We start from the raw sequence: 20,130 nt of genomic DNA, 5'->3' as shown, positions 1-20,130 counted from the left end.
AGTCGGGATGGAACCTGGGTCTCCGTCGCTGCCTTCGCTGTAAGGCAGCTGCGCCACCGTGCCACCCCTTCCTCCACCCTGGTTGTTTTACGTTCCACAGTTCTCCACACTATTTTCCTCTTGAGATCACACCCTCCCGAGACAACTACGTATGGGCCTACCAGGCACCACCCTGCCTGAGGTCATTTGTGATTGGCCCTGATGGGTCCTAGTCTTTTCTTGCCTCCAGCTCTTCACCCACCTCCCCCCCTCAAGAAGGGTCCCGACCCAAAATGTCAACCATCCTTATGTTCCGGAGATGCTGCCTTGCACCCTGAGTTACTCCAGCACTTTTTCTGTCTCCAGAGATGCTGCGTGGCCCGCCGAGCTACTCCAACACTTTGCGTCTATCTCCAGAGATGCTGCCTGGCCCATTGAGTTACTCCAGCACTCTGTGTCTTTTTTTTTTGGTGAACCAGCATCTGCAGTTCCTTGTGCCTGAATTCCCTCTCCCAGTTGCCAGCCTATACTGACCTTCCTTTGCATCTGCATTCTTGGTCAGCCACGCATCAGTATCCTGGGCTCTCCACTCGACGAGATACTTCAGGACCGGCACACCACCAGTGGACTCGGGCTCCTCGACCTCAATCTGAGCCGATGTGGAGTAGGGAGCGGTGTCCAGGACTGCCGGAGCAGACGGGGTCTCTGCAAGATTGATTGATTAAATACTTTACTGTCCTTAAAGGCCGGGTTACACAGTTACAAATCCAACCCCTCCCCCGCTCCAGTTCCCCCTTTGTTCTCCCCCCCCCCACCTCTCCCAGCAGCCCCCCCCCCCCACGACGGGTCCTCCATTGTCCGTTGTCCTTCACTGCGGCCCCCCCCCCAACGCGGGTCCCCACTGTCCATTGTTCTACCCCCCTCCCCTGGGTGTCCCCCCCACAACCGGCCCCCCATTGCTCTTCCCCTCCCCCACGGCGGTCCCCAGATTAAAAAATAAGATTAAAAATACAAACCATCCTGCCAAGAAGAATCTCAAGTTTGAGTTTAGTTCATTGTCACGTGTACCGAGGTACAGTGAAAAGCTTTTGTTGCGTGCTGACCAGTCAGCGGAAAGACAATACATGATTACAATCGAGCCATTTACAGTGTACAGATAAAGAGAATAACATTTAGTGCAAGATAAAGTCCAGCAAAATCTGATCAAAGATAGTCCAAGGTTCTCAAATGAAGTAGATAATAGTTCAGGACTGTTCTCTAGTTGCTGGGAGGATGGTTCAGTTGCCTGTTAACAGGCAAAAGAAACCTCTACAAATTAAGCACACCTACGCATTCAGATTTCTAACACTAGTACAAAAACATGACTCACACAATCCTCTCCTTTCTCTCATCTTCTGCTGAAAATAGAGTTCACTTTCTCATTGTGAAAATACGAAGCCGATGTTACCAGAACCCTTCATCAATTAGAAGCTTTTCTTAGCTGCCAGAGGGTGAAAATGGATACACAAGGGAGACTGCAGACGCTGCAATCTGGAGCAAAAAATGGTACTAGTAGTGCAGAGAACAAGGGCTTCATCAACCATAGAACCGGGCAGCACAGTGGCGTAGCGGTAGAGTTACTGCCTTACAACGCCAGAGACCCAGGTTCGATCCTGACTGCGGGTGCGGTCTGTACGGAGTTTGTACGTTCTCCCCGTGACCTGCGTGGGTTTCTCCGGGTGCGTCGGTTTCCTCCCACACTCCAAAGACGTACAGGTTTGTGGGCTGATTGACTTGGTGAAGTTGTACATTGTCCCTCGTGTGTAGGATAGTGTCAGTGTGCGGGGATTGCTGGCCGGCAAGGACTCGGTGGGCCGAAAACATCTACTGCTGCCGAGCATTTCGTTTAGTTTAGTTCAGAGACACAGCACGGAAACAGGCCCTTCGGCCCACTGGGTCCGTGACAACCAGCGATCCTCATACACTAACACTATCCCACACACAAGGGACAATTTACAATTCTTACCGAAGCCAATTAACCTACAAACCTGCGCGTCTTTGGAGTGTGGGAGGAAACCGGGGCGCCCGGAGAAAACCAACGCAGGTCACGGGGAGAACGTACAAACTGCACAGACAGCACTTGCAGTGTGGATTGAACGCAGGTCTCTTGCACTGTAGGGCAGCAGCTCGACCACTGCGCCACCATGCTGCCTTTTTGAAGAGACTTGCTTAACGTTGATGAACCAGAATATTTTCCTCCACAGGCTCATTTCAGTGAACGATGAGAAGAGCACTCTAACGACACAACCGCAGGGAATCTATACCTTGCAGTCTGCTCCTGCCATTTTAAATAGACATTTCACGTATGAATGTCAGGCAAATCTCTACACATACAATACAATACAACCTTACTTATCCCGGAGGGAAATTGGTCTGCCAACAGTCAAAAGACACAGTTACAAGGCATTAAAAGGGTCACATGCATTATAATAATAATGAAATTTAAGTGGCCAGTGATTGTGCAGCATATACACCAATGAGCCAAAACATTATGACCACTGACAGGCGAAGTGAATAACATTGATTATCTTGTTACAACGGCACCTGTCAAAGGATGGGATATATTAGGCAGCAAGTGAACAGTCAGTTCTTGAAGTTGATGTGTTGGATGCAGGAGAAATGGGCAGGAGTAAAGACCTGAGCGACTGACAAGGGCCAAATTGTTATGGCCAGACGACTGGGTCAGAGCATCTCTGAAACGGCAAGGCTTGTGGGGTGCCAGTGGTCCGAGGAGGGACAAATCACAAACCGGTGACAGGGTGTTGGGCGTGTGCCCAGCGATCGATGCGCGAGGGCAACGAAGGCTATCCTGTCTGGTCCGAACTGACAGAAGGTCGACTGTGGCACAAGTCACAGATTTTTTTTATGGCTGTCACAGGAGGAATGTGTCACAATACACAGTGCATCGCACCCTGCTGCGTATGGGGCTGCACACGGAGGACCAACAGCATATTGGGCAGGTGGTCATAATGTTTTGGCTCATCAGAACATGTTGTTTTGGCTGATCTGTGTGTATAACAAACATGAAATGAAATTATTGAGTGGCGAAGCCCAGGATGAGGGGAATGTGCAAAGATGTGAAGATGGCAGGCAGGGACAAGACTGCAGTGCGGAACACCACAGTAAAGGTGCATGTGTTGACAATTTTGCAATCGTTCAGCTCCGTTGAATGCGCGGTTGACATGCTGTTAGTCTTCCTGACAAGAGTTGGCGTGTGCACCGCCTTACTCATCAGTGCAAGGTTCCATCGCACACAGGGCTCGAGATTAACTTGGCAGCTCATCCAGGCATTTGCAACAGAAACTCTGCATATTTGATATCCCTCCTGATCCCACACTAAACGTGCACTTTGCTAATGCAGGCTGCGCACCTTATCTGCTTTTGCGTAGCTTCATGTTTAGATCAAACCGGTTGCCATGTGTTTGGGCAGCTCACCTCCCCTCATTACACAAGAGAATCAGCTCTCACTTCACACAACGAAAACCTGTTCATCTGGCTTACTGCTGCGTTTAATTGCCGGGGAATTAAATCTCACCAAATAAATCAGATTCCATTTTATTCCATACACAGTCTTCCTTAAAATGGCCCGTGCACTAATGTTTAGTTTGGTTCAGAGATACAGCGTGGAAACTGGCCCTTCTGCCCACCGTGTCGGTGCCGGCCAGCGATCCCCGCACACTGACACTATCCTACACACGCTAGGGACAATTTACAATTATACCAAGCCAATCAGCTGACAAACCTGCACATCTTTGGAGTGTGGGAGGAAAGCGGAGATCCTGGGGAAAACCCACGCAGTCACAGGGAGAACGTACAAACTCCGTACAGACAGCACCCGTAGTCAGGATCGAACACGGGTCTCCGGCGCTGTAAGGCAGCAACTCTACCGCTGCGCCACCGTGCCGCCCTTTGTGATTTGGACACGTGCCATTTAGGAATTGAGAAGACAATGACGGAGACGGTAGCTGAGAATCCCTGAGTACGAGGAGAAGCAGCCATTTGCTTCTTGGCTGCACCCCCCGTGTCCCTGATTGACTTAATGATATCGGCTACATATCTGCCATCAGGTTCCATCAACATGCTGGGAACATCCTGCTCCACCTAACTCCCAACCTCACCAGCATCTACAATGAACAGGACAGCAAGGAACACACCTGTTGGCCCATAACTATCATGTCAAATCTGATGCAGGGTTAAACTAATCTCCTCTGCCTACATGTGATCCACGTCCCTCCGTTCCCTGAACTTCCATGTGCCCGTCTAAAAGCCACTTAAATGCCACTATTGTATCTGCCTCCACCACCACCCCTGGCAGTGTGTTTCAGGCACCAACCACCCTCTGTGCAGAAAAAATGCCTCGCTCATCTCCCTTGATGCTCTCACATCAAAGCTACGCTTATTCAGTCTGAATAAGGTGCTCGACCCAAAACATCACCCATTCCTTCTCTCCAGAGATGCTGCCTGTCCCGCTGAGTTAGTCCAGCTTTGTGTGTCTATCTTGCCTTTGACATTTCCGTCTCGGGAACAATGTTGTGACTGTCCACCCTATCAATGCATCAGGTCAGAGAGTCTTACAGGAAACAGGCTCTACTGTCTACTCCGCCATTCAATCACGGCTGTTCTACCTTTCCCGCTCATCCCCACTCTCCCTGTCTTCTCCCCATAAGCCCTGACACCTGTAATAGTCAAGAATCTGTCAATTTGTGCCTTAAAAATATCCATGGACTTGTCCTCCACGACCGTTGGTGGCAATGAATTCCACAGATTCACCACCCACCGACTAAAGAAGTTTCAGACGAAGTAACACTCAGCTTGAGAGTCTGGAGAAAATTGAAATCTTCGAGAGCTTTAACTGCGATTATCCAACGATACCCCCCGGGAAATTAAGTTCGAGAGGAAACTCAGAGGAACAAATTAGCAACTGTTTACCACTTTGCTTCACGTTTCCTCACATTCATTCACGTCCTGGGAGTCACTGTTCCCACTGTGTCTCGGCAGGAACCTGTTCTACAAGTTGAGCGCATGCACGGTGGCGCAGCGGTAGAGTTGCTGCCGTACAGCGCCAGAGTCCCGGGTTCGATCCTGACCACAGGTGCTGTCTGTGCAGGGTTTGTACGTTCTCGCTGTGACCGCGTGGGTTTTCTCCGGGTGCTCCGGTTTCCCCCCCACACACCACTGTGCTGTCCCCAGCGTTGTCAGAAGGGGAAAGTTTTAAGGAGATGCGTGAGGCATGTTTTTTTATACACAGAGGGTGGTGGATGCCTGGAACCTGCTGCCAAGTGTGGTGGTGGAAGCAAGGCATGGACATCGTGGGTCGAAGGGCCTGCTCCTGGGTTGTACTGTTCTAACTTTGCCGCATCAATCATATAAACTTACTTCCTTACAAGGTTTAAGACGACTTAGGAAGTTCGGCATGTCCTCAACGACACTCACCAACTTCTACAGATGCAACGCAGAAAACATTTGATCAGGATGCGTCATAGCCTGGTTTGGGAACAGCTCCATCCAAGACCGTGACAGAGTTGTGGACGCAGCCCAGACCATCACACAAAACCAACCTCCCTTCCATTGACTCCATCCACACCTCACGCTGCCTCGGCAAGGCCAGCAGCATAATCAAGGACCAGTCTCAACCCGGTCACTCTCCCGCCAGGCTAGAGGTGCAGAAGCGTGAACACGCACACCTCCAGATTCAGGGACAGTTTCTCCCCAGCTGTTCTCCGGCAACTGAATCATCCTATCACCAACTAGAGCGCGGACCTGACTTCCTATCTATCTATCTATCAGTCTGAAGAAGGGTCTTGGACCGAAACGTCACCCATTCCTTCTCTCCTGAGATACTGCCTGACCCGCTGAATGACTCCAGCATTTTGTGTCTACCTTCCCATCTACCTCATTGGAGACCCACGGACTATCATTAATCGGACTTTACTGGACTTTACCTTGCACTAAACGTTATTCCCTTTGTCCTGTATCTGTACACTGTGGACGGCTCAATTGTAATCAAGGACGATCGTGTAATATTTCCACTGACTAATCAGGATGCAACAAAAGCTTTTCACTGTTCCTCGGTACACGTGACAATAAATTAAACATAAGTGCCAGAAATGATTCGACAGTGAACCTGAAAGAGCATCCATGTACTCAACTATAGTAGGTTTACTGGAATGAACAGGACCAACATCATTCTGCTGCAAAGGCAGATGTATGCAGTTATACTCTGCACACCCTTTACCCTGGGAAAGACAGCAGGGAAGTGGCAAACAAAATATCATTGGGATGCTGAAATTTTAATGAATAAATCAAGAGTAAAAATGAACATCAACGTACCAGCTTGTACCAGAATGAACTCCTTGGATTCCACACCTACGCGGTTGCTGGCTGTGCAGTTGTAGGGACCAAAGTCGTTTTCGGAATCGGGTGTGACCTAGAGAGAGGGGGGGTGATCAGATGGTCACAGTACTGGCAATGACCTGTTGCATCTGTCATCAAGGATCGCCACCATCCGGGCCGTGCCCCTGCCTCGCTGCTGCCGTCTGGCTGGACGTGCAGAAGCCTGGAGTGCCACACCACCAGGTTCAGCAACAGTTACTGTCCCACACCCTCGGTGTTGTAGCTCAGGGTCTGCTGAAGGGTCTCGACCCGAAACGTCACCTGTTCCTTTTCTCCAGAGACGTTGCCTGATCCACTGAGTTACTCCAGCATTTTGTGTTCGTCCTCAGTGTACTTGTACATGTGACAATAAACTTGACTTGACTGGGCTTGGGACAAACTCTGTGCGTGTGACCGGATGCGGTAGGAGAAGGGAGCGGATGAACAGTGCTCAGACCCCGTTTCCCAACACATCCTCGATTCGACTCCATGCAGAAACATTGAATAAAACCTTGAGCCAAGGCATATTTTAGTTTGTATGGGATGGAACTGCAGATGCTGGTTTAAACCGAAGATAGACACAAAAAGCTGGAGTAACTCAGCGGGACACGCAGCATCTCGGGAGAGAAGGAATGCTTGACATTTTGGGTCAAGACCCTTCTTCCGACTGAGAAGGTTTCGACCTGAAACGTCGCCCATTCCTTCTCTCCAGAGGTGCTGCCTGTCCTGCTGAGTTACTCCAGTTTTTTGTGTCTATCATAGTTTAGTTTAGTTTAGAGATACAGTGTGGAAACAGATCCTTAGGCCCACCGAGTGGCAACAATATATCTTCACATCTGGCTTCCAAGGTTAGAAATTCAGGCATGCAGTACTACAGTTCAGCTTTATTGCGATGTTACACAGAATCATTCCTCTCCAATGTGGACTGAATATTCCGAGCTCAAAGCGTGCCACTCTGAGGACCTCGTTCGAGGACCAGAGGACAGAGGTTCAAGGTGAAGGGGGAAAGATTTAATAGGAATCCGAGGGGTTACGTTTTCACACACAGGGTGGTGGGTGTATGGAATAAGCTGCCAGAGGAGATAGATGAGGCTGGGACTATCCCATCGTTTAAGAAACGGTTGGACAGGTACACAGATAGGGCAGGTTCAGAGGGATATGGACCAAGCGCAGGCAGGTGGGACTAGTGTAGCTGGGACATTGTTGGCCGGTGTGGGTGAGTTGGGCCGAGGGGCCTTTTTCCCCACTCTATCACTTCCGACGTCCGAGACGTTTTAGATGACCTCCTCAGCGAGGACCGAGCGCCCTTGCGACAGGGTTGGCGTGAATCGTGCAACGAATCATCGTCGGAACTCCTTACCTGAAGGTAGTTGGTGGATCGGGTGCCGTAGACCTTCAAGCTGCTGTAGTTGGAGCTCGGCAACTGTTGGCCGTCTCGGAACCAGGTCACCAGCGCAAGGGGGTGGGCCAGAACCTCGCAGGTAATATTCACAGGGTTGCCCTCCCAAGTGTAGACGGTCACCGTGCCCTGCAGCTTCGGGGCGTCTGAGATCGAGAGACAAGAATGACGGCAAAGGTTATTGTTTGCAAAAAATAAACACGCTCCACTCAATATGTAATAAAAAGGGGCCGCAGATGCTGGTTTATACCAAAGATAGACAATTCGGACTTAGACTTTAGAGACACAGCGTGGAAACAGGCCCTTTGTCCCACTCAGTCCGTGCCGGCCAGCGATCACTAGCACACTAGCACGATCCCACACACTGGGGACAACTTACAACTTTACCGAAGCAAATGAACCTACAAACTTGGAAGTGTGGTGGAAACCGGAGCACCCAGTGAAAACCCACGTGGTCACAGGGAGAACGTACAAACTCCGTACAGGCAGCACCCGCAGTCAAGATCGAACCCAGGTCTCCGGCGCTGTAAGGCAGCAACTCTACCGCTGCGCCACCGTGCCGCCCCTACACAAAAGTGCTGGAGTGACTCAGCGGGTCAGGCAGCATCACTGGAGAATATAGATAGGCGATTTTTCGGGTCGGGACCCTACTTCAGAATCTATGAGATTGCAGTTGCATTAACAATGACAACAGAGAAATGTTTTAACTAAGCTCAGCCGGAAAAAAAAAGCTTTAAAAATAAATCTTTGTTACTTTCCAATCAATATTGCTCACAAAAGTGGGAGAGGGCACAATGAGTGTCCACACTGTGGCTGAGCTGCTTAGAGTGGAGCCTGAGGGGTTTACAAAGTGGAAATTATTATGTTGTATTGGCAACGGATTGGCCTAGATAGATAGGATAGACAGTCAGAATATTATTGCATTGGAAGGAACTACAGATGCTGGTATAAACCGAAGGTAGACCCAAAATGCTGGAGTAACTCAGCGGGACAGGCAGCATCTCTGGAGAGAAGGAATGGGTGACGTTTCGGGTCGAGACCCTTCTTCAATATTATTCCCGGAGTGGAAATGTCAAAGAATAGAGGACAGAGTTTTAAGATGAAAGGGGCAAAGTTTAAAGGATATGTTTAGTTTAGAGACACAGGCCCTTCGGCCCACCGAGGCAACACTGACCAGCGATCCCCGCACATAAACACTATCCCAGGGACAATTTACATTTATACCAGGCCAATTCATCTACAAACCTGCATGTCTTTGGAATGTGGAAGGAAACCGAAGGTCTCGAAGAAAAACCACGCAGGAGAACGTACAAACTCCGTACAGATAGCACCTGTAGTCGGGATGGAACCTGGGTCTCTGACGCCGCAAGCGCTGTGAGGCAGCAACTCTACCGCTGCGCCACCGTGTGCAGAGTAATTTTAGTTTACATAGAGGGTGGTGGGTGGCTGCAAGCCGCTACCAGGGGAGGTGGTGGAGGCAGATACGAGGCATCTGGTTAGGCACATGGATATGCAGAGAATGGAGGGATATGGGTCACGTGTGGGCAGAGGAGGTGAGTGTAATGTGGGCTTCATGTTCGGCATGGATGTTGTGGGCCAGAGAGCCGGTTCATGTATTGTACTGTTCCATCTCCTTTGCTGAATGTTTCTGCAGTTCCTGGGGATGGAGGTACAGCGCGGAAACAGGCCCTTCGGCCCACCGAGTCTGCGTCGGTCAGCGATCATCGCAAACGCTCACACAATCCTACATATCAGGGACAATTTACAATTTTACCAAGCCAATTAACCGACAAACCTGTACGTCTTTGGAGTGTTGGGGGAAACCGGATAGATTGGAGAAAACCCACACAGGTCACGGGGAGAACCTACAAACTCCATGCAGACAGAACTCGAGGCTCTGGCGCTATTGTAAGGCAGCAACTCTACCGCTGCGCCACCGTGCCACTCAAAATTCATGAGCTACAGAACACCCCAGCAGTATCAGCATTTGAAGGGACCTTGAGCTGAAACATTGGCTCACTTGCTCCCTCCTCAGATGCTACTTGGCCTGCTGAGCGCTTCCAACATCTGTTTCACATGAAATGGACAATTTGTTCATGTATCTGAAAACTACCCTGCACTTTGTCACACATTCGTAATACATGCAACCTGCAGCTAACTGCGCTATTAAACAAACTTGCTAATTGCAGAGGTGGATGTCAACAATTATTTATTCCTAATCCTTGAGGCAGTCACTGTGAAATTTAACATTCCTCTTATACAATGCTAATGTCAAAAGGTGAACAGAAAGAAAAACTATTGTGAATAAAATGGGAAGATTAACGCCAAAGAATTCTAATTGTTGACAATGTGAATAAACCAACCTAATATAATTTCTAACCAATTATCTCACTCTACCTATGCAGTATCGAGTATTTAAATAGTTTTGACGACCGTATTATTAAGTATTGGTGGAGCAGCAGGAAGCTGCTGCCTTACAGCGCCAGAGACCCGGGTTCGATCCCGACTACGGGTGCTGTCTGTACAGAGTTTTGTACGTTCTCTCCGTGAACTGTGTGGGTTTTCTCCAAGATCTTCTGTTTCCTCCCAAACTCCAAAGACGTACAGGTTTGCAGGTTAATTGGCTTGGTATAAAATGTAAAATTGTCCCTGGTGTGTGTAGGATAGTGTTAATGTACGGGGATCGCCGGTCGGTGCGGACTCGGTGGGCCGAAGGGCCTGTTTCCGTGCTGTATCTCTAATCTAAACAAAATGTAATTTGTAATCAATTATCTCACTCCACCTCTGCAGTGGTTGGGTATTTAAATAGCTTTGATGACCATATTATTAAGATGCAATCACAAGAGCGGTGTGATGCTAGAGATTAATGAGGGAAGATATTCCCAGGATTGTACAATTTATTTGCTAGCAAAGGTTGAATTGGCTTGGGGCAGTGTGATGATTTATATACGTGTATTAAACTATGGGGCCTCTATAGATAGAATAGCAGGGGATGTGTTACCTTTTGCAGAAAGATACCAGGACAGGAGGCAGAAATTTAAAGCAATTAGCGAAAGAATTAGCTCGGGTGACACAACGGTAGAGTTGCTGCCTTACAGCGCCAGGGACCCGGATTCCATCCCGACTACGGGTGCTGTCTGTACGGAGTTTTTACGATCTCCCCGTGACCTGCGTGGGTTTTCTCCGAGATCTTTGGTTTCCTCCCACACTCCAAAGACGTACAGGTTTATAGGTTAATTGGCTTGGTATAAAGAAATTTAAATTGTCCCTGGTGTTAGTAGGATAGTGTGAATGTGCGGGGATCGCTGGCCGGTGCGGACTCACTCGGTGGGCCGAAGGGCCTGTTTCCGCACTGCATCTCTAAACTAAACTGAAATTAGCAGAGAGACAAAGAGATTTTTTTTAAACCAGAGAATAGACAATAGGTGCAGGAGTAGGCCATTCAGCCCTTCGAGCCAGCACCGCCATTCAATGCGATCATGGCTGATCACTCTCAATCAGTACCCCGTTCCTGCCTTCTCCCCATACCCCCTCACTCCGCTATCCTTAAGAGCTCTATCCAGCTCTCTCTTGAAAGCATCCAACGAACTGGCCTCCACTGCCTTCTGAGGCAGAGAATTCCACACCTTCACCACTCTCTGACTGAAAAAGTTCTTCCTCATCTCCGTTCTAAATGGCCTACCCCTTATTCTTAAACTGTGGCCCCTTGTTCTGGACTCCCCCAACATTGGGAACATGTTTCCTGCCTCTAATGTGTCCAATCCCCTAATTATCTTATATGTTTCAATAAGATCCCCCCTCATCCTTCTAAATTCCAGTGTATACAAGCCCAATCGCTCCAGCCTTTCAACATACGACAGTCCCGCCATTTCGGGAATTAACCTAGTGAACCTACGCTGCACGCCCTCCATAGCAAGAATATCCTTCCTCAAATTTGGAGACCAAAACTGCACACAGTACTCCAGGTGCGGTCTCACCAGGGCCCGGTACAACTGTAGAAGGACCTCTTTGCTCCTATAGTCAACTCCTCTTGTTACGAAGGCCAACATTCCATTGGCTTTCTTCACTGCCTGCTGTACCTGCATGCTTCCTTTCATTGACTGATGCACTAGGACACCCAGATCTCGTTGAACTCCCCCTCCTCCTAACTTGACACCATTCAGATAATAATCTGCCTTTCCATTCTTACTTCCAAAGTGAATAACCTCACACTTATCTACATTAAACTGCATCTGCCATGTATCCGCCCACTCACACAACCTGTCCAAGTCACCCTGCAGCCTTATTGCATCTTCCTCACAATTCACACTACCCCCCAGCTTAGTATCATCTGCAAATTTGCTAATGGTACTTTTAATCCCTTCGTCTAAGTCAGGATCAGGATGTTCAGGATCTTAAACTCTCTGATGGAAAATACAGAGGAGGCAAAAAACTTGATTGGATTTCAAAAGACCTGAATATACACAGAGTGGAGACAGAGAACATGCAAGTAGAATTGAACCTGGTAGCCCTTAGTTGGTCAGTGGACTGAATCAGCTTGTGATTTAGATGTGAATTTATCTGTTTCCAGATCTCATCAAATGAAAAGGTGAAACAGTAACAAAGATTTATGTAAAAGGAAATGTGTTTCTGTTAGGCTGGGTTTAGTTAAAATAATTCTCTACTTTCATCGTTAATGCAATTAAAATCTGAACATTTCATAATTCCAAATGAAAATGAAATGCCTTAAAGAGGTAAATCCTATCAAGGCTGCCCACATGTTTGTATGTGATTTGCTTCTAAATGAAATGTAATTAAAATTTGGAGAAATTAGTCCATGAATAATTTACATGACCAGAGGTATCCGTGATGAACTGCATTAATAAGTTTGGAGTTTAAATTAGGCGTATTTTGAATTCAAGCTCCTATGAAAAACTAAAACCACCCTCCCTTCCATGGATGTATTCCATCTACACACTCAGCCTCGGCAAGGCCACCAGCGTAATCAAGAACCAGACTCACCCGGGGTCACCCCCTCTTCTCCCCTCTCCCATGAGGCCTGAGGTACAGAAGTGTGACCACCAGATTTGGGGGCAGTTTTTCCCCCAGCTGTTATCAGGCACCTGATAAGACTTTTTTCTTCATTCCTTCAAAGGAACTACTTTCCAAAACAAGTCAACTCATGCTGCGTTTCTATACCCACTATTACTACACCAAACTGACAGTTTACTGTTGGTGCCATCCAAAGATCAGAAGCTTCTGAGATATTTATTTCATGAACTGCATCCAAATTTAGAAACATAATTTGAAACATCGTTTGTCAGTGCTGTAATTGCGCTACATAATTAAGCCAAGAAATACTTTTTTAGTGTGAATTTCAATACAGGTAATTAAATCATATTCTCGATCACGGGCCGGAGAGTCCTCATCAATTGCTTATTTCTGCAAATCAATTAGCATTTTAACTGAACTGCTTTATACCAGAATAACGCATCAGAACATTAAAAAAAAAATTACATTCCTAAAGTTTGGTTTGAGCATACAGTATAAGCAATAGATCCAATTGAATTGGGTGGCACGGTGACGCAGCGGTAGAGTTGCTGCCTCACAGCGCCAGGGATCGACCCGGGATCGCACGGCGTTTTTGTACGTTCTCCCCATGACCACTTGGGTTTTCTCCGGGTGCTCCGGTTTCCTCCTACACTCCAAAGACGTACAGGTTTGTAGGCTAATTTGCTTGGTAAAATTATAAATCGTCCCCAGTGTGTGTAGGATGGTGCTAGTGTGTGGGAATTGCTGGTTGGCGTGGACTTGGTGGGCCGAAGGGCCTGTTGCAGTGCTGTATCTCTAAACTAAACTAAATTACACTTAATTGCAAGGAGCAATCTGGCGACATTATGGACATCTACCCAAGCTTGTGGTTTTCTCTTGTCATCTGCCCTGATTTCATATTGGACTGAGCCAACATTTAATTGTCCATACCCTAACTGCCTCTGGGAAGGTGGTACGTTTACTCTATTTTAGTGACGTTAGAGAGACAGTGCAGAAACAGGCCCTTTGTCCACTGAATCCGTGCCGATCAGTGATCACCCCAATTTACAATTTTACCAAAGCCAATTTACCTACAAATCTGTCCGTCTTTGGGGTGTGGGAAGAAACGGGAGCACCCAGAGAAAACACACGGTCACAGGGAGAACGTACAAACTCCGCACAGACAGCACCCGTAGTCAGGATCGAACCCCGGGTCTCTGGCGCGGTGAGGCAGCAACTCTACCACATGCTCCGCCGTGCCGTCATATTGCTTGTGTTGAAGAATGAAAGTGAGGGGAGCCTAGTATTTGCGTTGAGCTCATTTAAGCTAGGAAGAGCCTCAGCACGGCCTGCACAACGTGGGAAGGTCAAGACAATCAGCTGGAGGACCTCGGGTTCTGAGCTCTGGAATACGGGGCAAAAGCCGACGTCACCCAGTCCATTCCTGAGGCCCTTTCTCACCACATTGAGAGGTGTTGAGATGGTGACCAAGTCCTCCTGTTCAGGATTTGTGGATAAACGGACCCTGGGTCCAGACCCTGATGATGAGACCCCTGTACCACTACCTAGTCCTCTTGATGCAGGTCCACTCCAGCCTATTTACAAACAACACTAACACATTCCAAGCAGACGTGTTTCTACCAGAACACGGACAAAAGAAACACATCAAGAACATGGGGAGAGACAGGATAATTAGGAAGAATTGGGGGCGGCACAGTGGTGCAGCGGGTAGAGCCACTGCCTAACAGCGCCAGAGACCCGGGTTCGATCCTGGCCTCAGGTGCTGTCTGTGCGGAGTTTGCATGTTCTCCCCGTGACTGCGTGGGTTTCTTCTGGGTTCTCCGGTTTCCTCCCACATCCCAAAGACGTGCAGGTTTGTTGGGTAATTGGCCTCTGTTAATTACCCTGTGTATGTCAGGAGTGGATGAGATAATGGGATAGCATAGAACGTGTGAACAGGTGTTGGAGCGAACTCGTGGGCCGAAGGACCTGTTTCCATGCTGCATCTCTAAACTAAACTAAAGAAATAAAGTGCTGGAGGGACCTGGTGGGAAGGTTCCTACAACATGTTTTTTTCTCCTCAAGATTCCAGTATCTTGTCTCCTAATTAGGAAGGAAAGTTTTAAAAGATTTTTAAGATCGCAGATAAGGTAGACAAAATAAATCTAAATAGTTCTGTGCGAATAAATTGCATGCCATGACAGTTTCCTGTTCAGGTTAAGTCAGTAAATACAAAGTTAGCATCCAAACATCTTTGTGTAGGAAGGAACTGCAGATGCTGGTTTAAACCGAAGATAGACACAAACTGTTGCGGGATAGGCAGCATCTCAGTCGGAAGAAGGGTCTCGACCCATTCCTTCTTTCCAGAGATGCTGCCTGTCCCGCTGAGTTACTCCAGCATTTTATGTCTGTACATCTGTAAATGGTATTAAATTCTCACTTACACTGAACTTCGAGGTACATGGACTTTGAGTCATGTCCCACTGGGTTTTTAGCTTTGCACACATATTCTCCCGAGTCGGTGTGTTGTATGTTATTGAGCGTCAGCGAAGAAACTCTTGCGTAGCCGTGCACCTCAATTCTGCGGTCCGTGCTCTGTCGGAAGAAAAAAAGTGGCATTAACAATGGTTTATGTTGAAGCACTGATCACAACATCGGCTGGCCTCAGTTACTGGAAGGTCTCCCTACCCTGCAACAGTTCTCTGCAGTATTACCCGGGTTTGCATTCCGTACAGGACCAATTCCAGTACAAAAAACTCGCACTGACCAGCAACAGTGCAAAGCCTGCATTGATCATTAATTAGCACTGTTCAGTAACTACTCATTAAAAGATGCTGTAAAGCCCCAGGAAGTTGATGAAAACCGTTTCCCCATTGTGAAATCCTACGGTCTAACTAATGGATGTGAAAACACTAACAATGTACAAAGGAATTTCAATAAACAAGGAAATGCAGAAATGGCACCTATCCATGTTCTCCAGGGATGTTGCCCGACCCGTGAAATTACTCCAGCAGTTTGTGTCTTTCCTTGATCTAATCAGATGTACAGCACTTTGGTCAACGTGGGTTGTTTTTAAATGTGCTATACAAATAAAATTGACTTGACTTGACTTGACTTGACAAACCAGCGTCTGCAGTTGCTTGTTTCTACAAGGAATAGCAGATACGCCACAGATACTGCCTGCCCCGTCGGGTTGCTCCAGCACTTTGTGTTTGTCATTGCAAAATTAAAGCTGTTGTTGATGGTTAGTTGGCAGTGGGCAGTGTGATACATTAAAGTCCAGTGCAACTATCTTGTAAGATGGTAGAATTTTGCTTCTCTCAAACTACCTCAAGCAAAAAGGCGGCAGAACATGGTGAGTCTCTGCACGCTATCCCAAAAGAGGAGCTACTTACATCCGGTTCACTCTTTTACTTGTGTACGATTGTACTCAAATATGATTTGAAGATAGAAACAAAATGCTGGAGTAACTCAGCGGGTCAGGCAGCTTCTCGGGAGAGAAGGAATAGGTGACTTTTCGGATCGGGACCCTTCTTCAGATATTCCGATCACGACAATAAACGTCACCTATTCCTTTTCTCCAGAGATGCTGCCTGACCCGCTGAGTTACTCCAGCACTTTATGTCTATCTTCGGTATGAAACAGCATCTGCAGTTCCTTTTTATTATATATTGATTGGAACATATTTATTTTTTACAAACAAAACCCGTTCCTGGATTTCTTGTCTTTTGCATCTATCTTCAGTGTAAAACAGCATTTGCAGTTCCATCCTCCACATGTCGTCTGATTTCACTGGACAATTCGTGGAATGAGCTTTTCACTGTATCTCCATATACGTGACAATAAAGAACTAAACTACCGAGGGAATGAAGTTGCAAGATGTCTAGACACCACCTGCTCACATTGCTAATTATTTCATCCACAATGTAAACAGAATATCCAGGCAGTGAAGCCTCGGTCAATCCTACACAACCAGTCTGCACAAACAATTAGAAACCCTGACCAGTCAGAGCCTGGAACTTCAACCACTCATTTAAATTGGTGCATAGTCCAATGATCTCCTTCGTGCATCACTCCTTGATTTCTTTCATTTCAAGTTACTCCTGCATTCCCTCCCTCCCCTCCTCTCGCAAATGACAAATGCTTCCTTACTCTTGCGCGACACGGTGGCGCAACAGTAGAGTTGCTGCCTCATACACCAGAGGCCCGGGTTCGATCCTGACTGCAGGCGCTTGCTTGTCTGTACGGAGTTTGTACGTTCTCCCCGTGACCTGCGTGGGTTTCCCCCGGGTGCTCCGGTTTCCTCCCACACTCCAAAGACGTGCAGGTTTGTAGGTTAATTGTCTTGATAAAATTGCAAATTGTCCCTAGTGAGTGTAGGATAGTGTTAATGCGCAGGGATCGCTGGTCGGCATGGATTTGGTGGGCCGAAGATACTTTTTCCGCGCTGTGTCTCTAAACTAAACTAGGATTTAATCATTATTTATCAAATTTGCAGGCAGGAACTGGCTGTATTCTGTACAGCGGTGCTGGCTCGAAGGGCCAAATGGCCTCCTGCTGCACCTGTTTTCTATTTTCTCTGAACTGGCTGATATTCCAGGCTCTCGCATACCTTATCAACACAGCGGGAAAGCGCAGAGACTGATCACAGTCACTCACCCACACACAGAGCACCAGCACAACAGGACGTAAAGCTTAGAATAGACACAAAATGCTGGAGTAACTCAGCGGGTCAGACAGCATCTCTAGGAAAAATGAATAGGTGACGTTTCGGGTCGAGACCCTTCTTCAGACTGAGAGTCAGGGGAAAGGGAAACAAGAGATTTTGTTACCTTTTTTTGCATATCTTTCATTCATTTCTACATCTCTCTATATCACCATCTATATCTCGCCTTTCCCTTTCCCCTGACGTCTCGACCCGAAACGTCACCTATTCCTTTTCTCCAGCAATGCTGTCTGACCCACTCAGTTACTCCTGCCTTTTGTGTCCATCTTGGGTTCAAACCAGCATCTGCAGTTCCTTCCAACACCAGCTAAGCTGAGGAAAGGTTGAGAACATTTACAGGGAGGAATTCTAGAACAACAGCAACTAACCCCAGGAATTGTTGCAGTATTTTCAAATCCAGAGAGGTTGATTTCATTTTCCAGAAATATTTACATTGGCCACTTTAAATTCAAGACGTTTTCTTGTGAACAAGCCAGGGAGTATTACATAGTAGTTGGAAAATGCCAGAACCTTATTATCATATTTATCATCTGGGTTTAGTTAAAATGCATTACGTACAACTGTGGTCGATGCAAGGCAGAATAGGTAAACTTATTAATCAGCCAGTGGGGTTGTTTGTGAAATGGTGTCTGGAATATTATGAAGCACTAAATAACGTTTATAGCTTCAGTGGGAAAACGCCTAGGGCGGCGCGGTGGCGCAACGGTAGAGTTGCTGCCTTACAGCGCTCTCAGCGCCAGAGACCCGGGTCGATCCCGACTGAGGGTGCTGTTTGTAGAGAGTTTGCACGTTCTCCCCGTGATCTGGGTGGGTTTTCTCCGGGATCGTCGGTTTCCTCCCACACTCCAATGACGTAGTTTTGGCGGTTAATTGGCTTTGATATAATTGTAAATTGTCCCTAGTGTGTGTAGGGTAGCGTTGATGTGCGGGGATCGCCGGTCGGCGCGGACTCGGTGGGCTGAAGGGGCCTGTATCCGCACTGTATCTCTAAACTAAACTAAAGGAATGCTGTGAAGTGGTCAGGAGATGTATGGGAGTTCTGCAGACACAACAGGCTACTTGCGTTTGGACCCCTTCCTGCTATTTTTGGCCGTCACCTTCGCTGAAGTCTTCTCCAAGTTGTTTTGCCTGAATATTGCCCTTGGGATTTCTAGCACTGAATGCGATCGCGTGCGCCTGTGGGCATTGATCCAAGGTCAACTTTCTCCACGAGCAAAACACAAAGTGCAGGGGGAGTTTGGTGATGCAGGAGAATGGGGTTGAGAGGGAAAAATAGATCAGCCATGATCAAATGGCAAAGCAGAATGGCCTAATGACAATCAGCTGAATGGCCTAAAACGGCTCCTGTGTCTAATGACAATAGACAATAGGTGCGGGAGTAGGCCATTCGGCCCTTCGAGCCAGCACCACCATTCAATGTGATCATGGCTGATCATTCTCAATCAGTACCCCGTTCCTGCCTTCTCCCCATACCCCCTGACTCCGCTTTCCTTAAGAGCTCTATCTAGCTCTCTCTTGAATGCATTCAGAGAATTGGCCTCCACTGCCTTCTGAGGCAGAGAATTCCACAGATTTACAACTCCGACTGAAAAGGTTTTTCCTCATCTCCGTTCTAAATGGCCTTTCCCTTATTTTTAAACTGTGGCCCCTGGTTCTGGACTCCCCCAACATTGGGAACATGTTTCCTGCCTCTAACGTGTCTAACCCCTTAATAATCTTATATGTTTCGATAAGATCCCCTCTCATCCTTCTAAATTCCAGTGTATATAAGCCTAGCCGCTCCCGTCTTTCAACATAGGACAGTCCCGCCATTCCGGGAATTAACCTAGTAAACCTACGCTGCATGCCCTCAATAGCAAGAATATCCTTCCTCAAATTTGGAGATCAAAACTGCACACAGTACTCCAGGTGCGGTCTCACTAGGGCCCTGTACAACTGCAGAAGGACCTCTTTGCTCCTATACTCAACACCTCTTGTTATGAAGGCCAACATTGCATTGGCTTTCTTCACTGATGGTCTTATCCCTTTCAGTTTTAGTTTTAGAGATAAACCCACGTGCCTCGATGCAGCAACTCCAACAATGTTCAAGGATACCCAGGACAAAGAGGCACAGCCGATTGGCATCCATCCACTTCTCCCACTGCTACATCTCAGCAGCAATAGGCACCATCCACTGCAGTGCAGGTACTTGCCAACGTTTCCGGGTCAACACATCATATTCCTTCAGGCACCCTGGATAGGAAAGGTTTAGACGGATACTAGACCAGGTGAACCCATTGGGCCCAAACCTCTCCTGCATTGGTGCAGCACCCTCTCCTCCCCTGTCCTCTCCCCCCCCCCCCCCCCTTCACCATAAACCTATGTTTCTCTATTCCCCTACTCTGGGGAAGAGACTGTGTGTCTATCCGAGCTATTGCTTTCACTAGGTAGCAGCTAGATATAAAAGTCTCTGAAACCAAGGTGAACTCGAAGAATATAAAGTTCTGTACCGCTTTCGTTTCCAACAGCAAACCTAATATGAAAGATAATGAAAGTGAAATGACTGAGGCTGAACTGGACACCTTTGTGGTGCTGTTCCCCTGTTGCTGGGCACTGTGCACTGACC

The 20,130-nt window shown here is 47.6% G+C and overlaps 1 protein-coding gene across 10 annotated transcripts in view; it reads right to left on the bottom strand.

Moving 5' to 3' along the window:
- The window catches only part of ncam1a (neural cell adhesion molecule 1a), a 372,742-nt gene that overhangs the window by 87,871 nt on the left and 264,741 nt on the right, over window positions 1-20,130 (bottom strand). For all 10 annotated transcript variants that reach the window (XM_078426956.1, XM_078426961.1, XM_078426957.1 and 7 more), the window contains 4 exons: window positions 15,244-15,394; window positions 7,751-7,935; window positions 6,349-6,445; window positions 514-684 (listed from right to left, as the gene is read on the bottom strand). In XM_078426956.1, coding sequence (XP_078283082.1) covers window positions 514-684; window positions 6,349-6,445; window positions 7,751-7,935; window positions 15,244-15,394 — 604 coding nt within the window. The remainder of the gene's footprint in view (window positions 1-513; window positions 685-6,348; window positions 6,446-7,750; window positions 7,936-15,243; window positions 15,395-20,130) is intronic.

The sequence above is a fragment of the Rhinoraja longicauda genome, chromosome 32 (assembly GCF_053455715.1).
Source record: "Rhinoraja longicauda isolate Sanriku21f chromosome 32, sRhiLon1.1, whole genome shotgun sequence".
NCBI classification, from domain to species: Eukaryota; Metazoa; Chordata; class Chondrichthyes; order Rajiformes; family Arhynchobatidae; genus Rhinoraja; species Rhinoraja longicauda.
The sequence above is the reverse complement of the archived record's forward strand: the minus strand, read 5'-3'. Positions and strand labels throughout refer to the sequence as shown.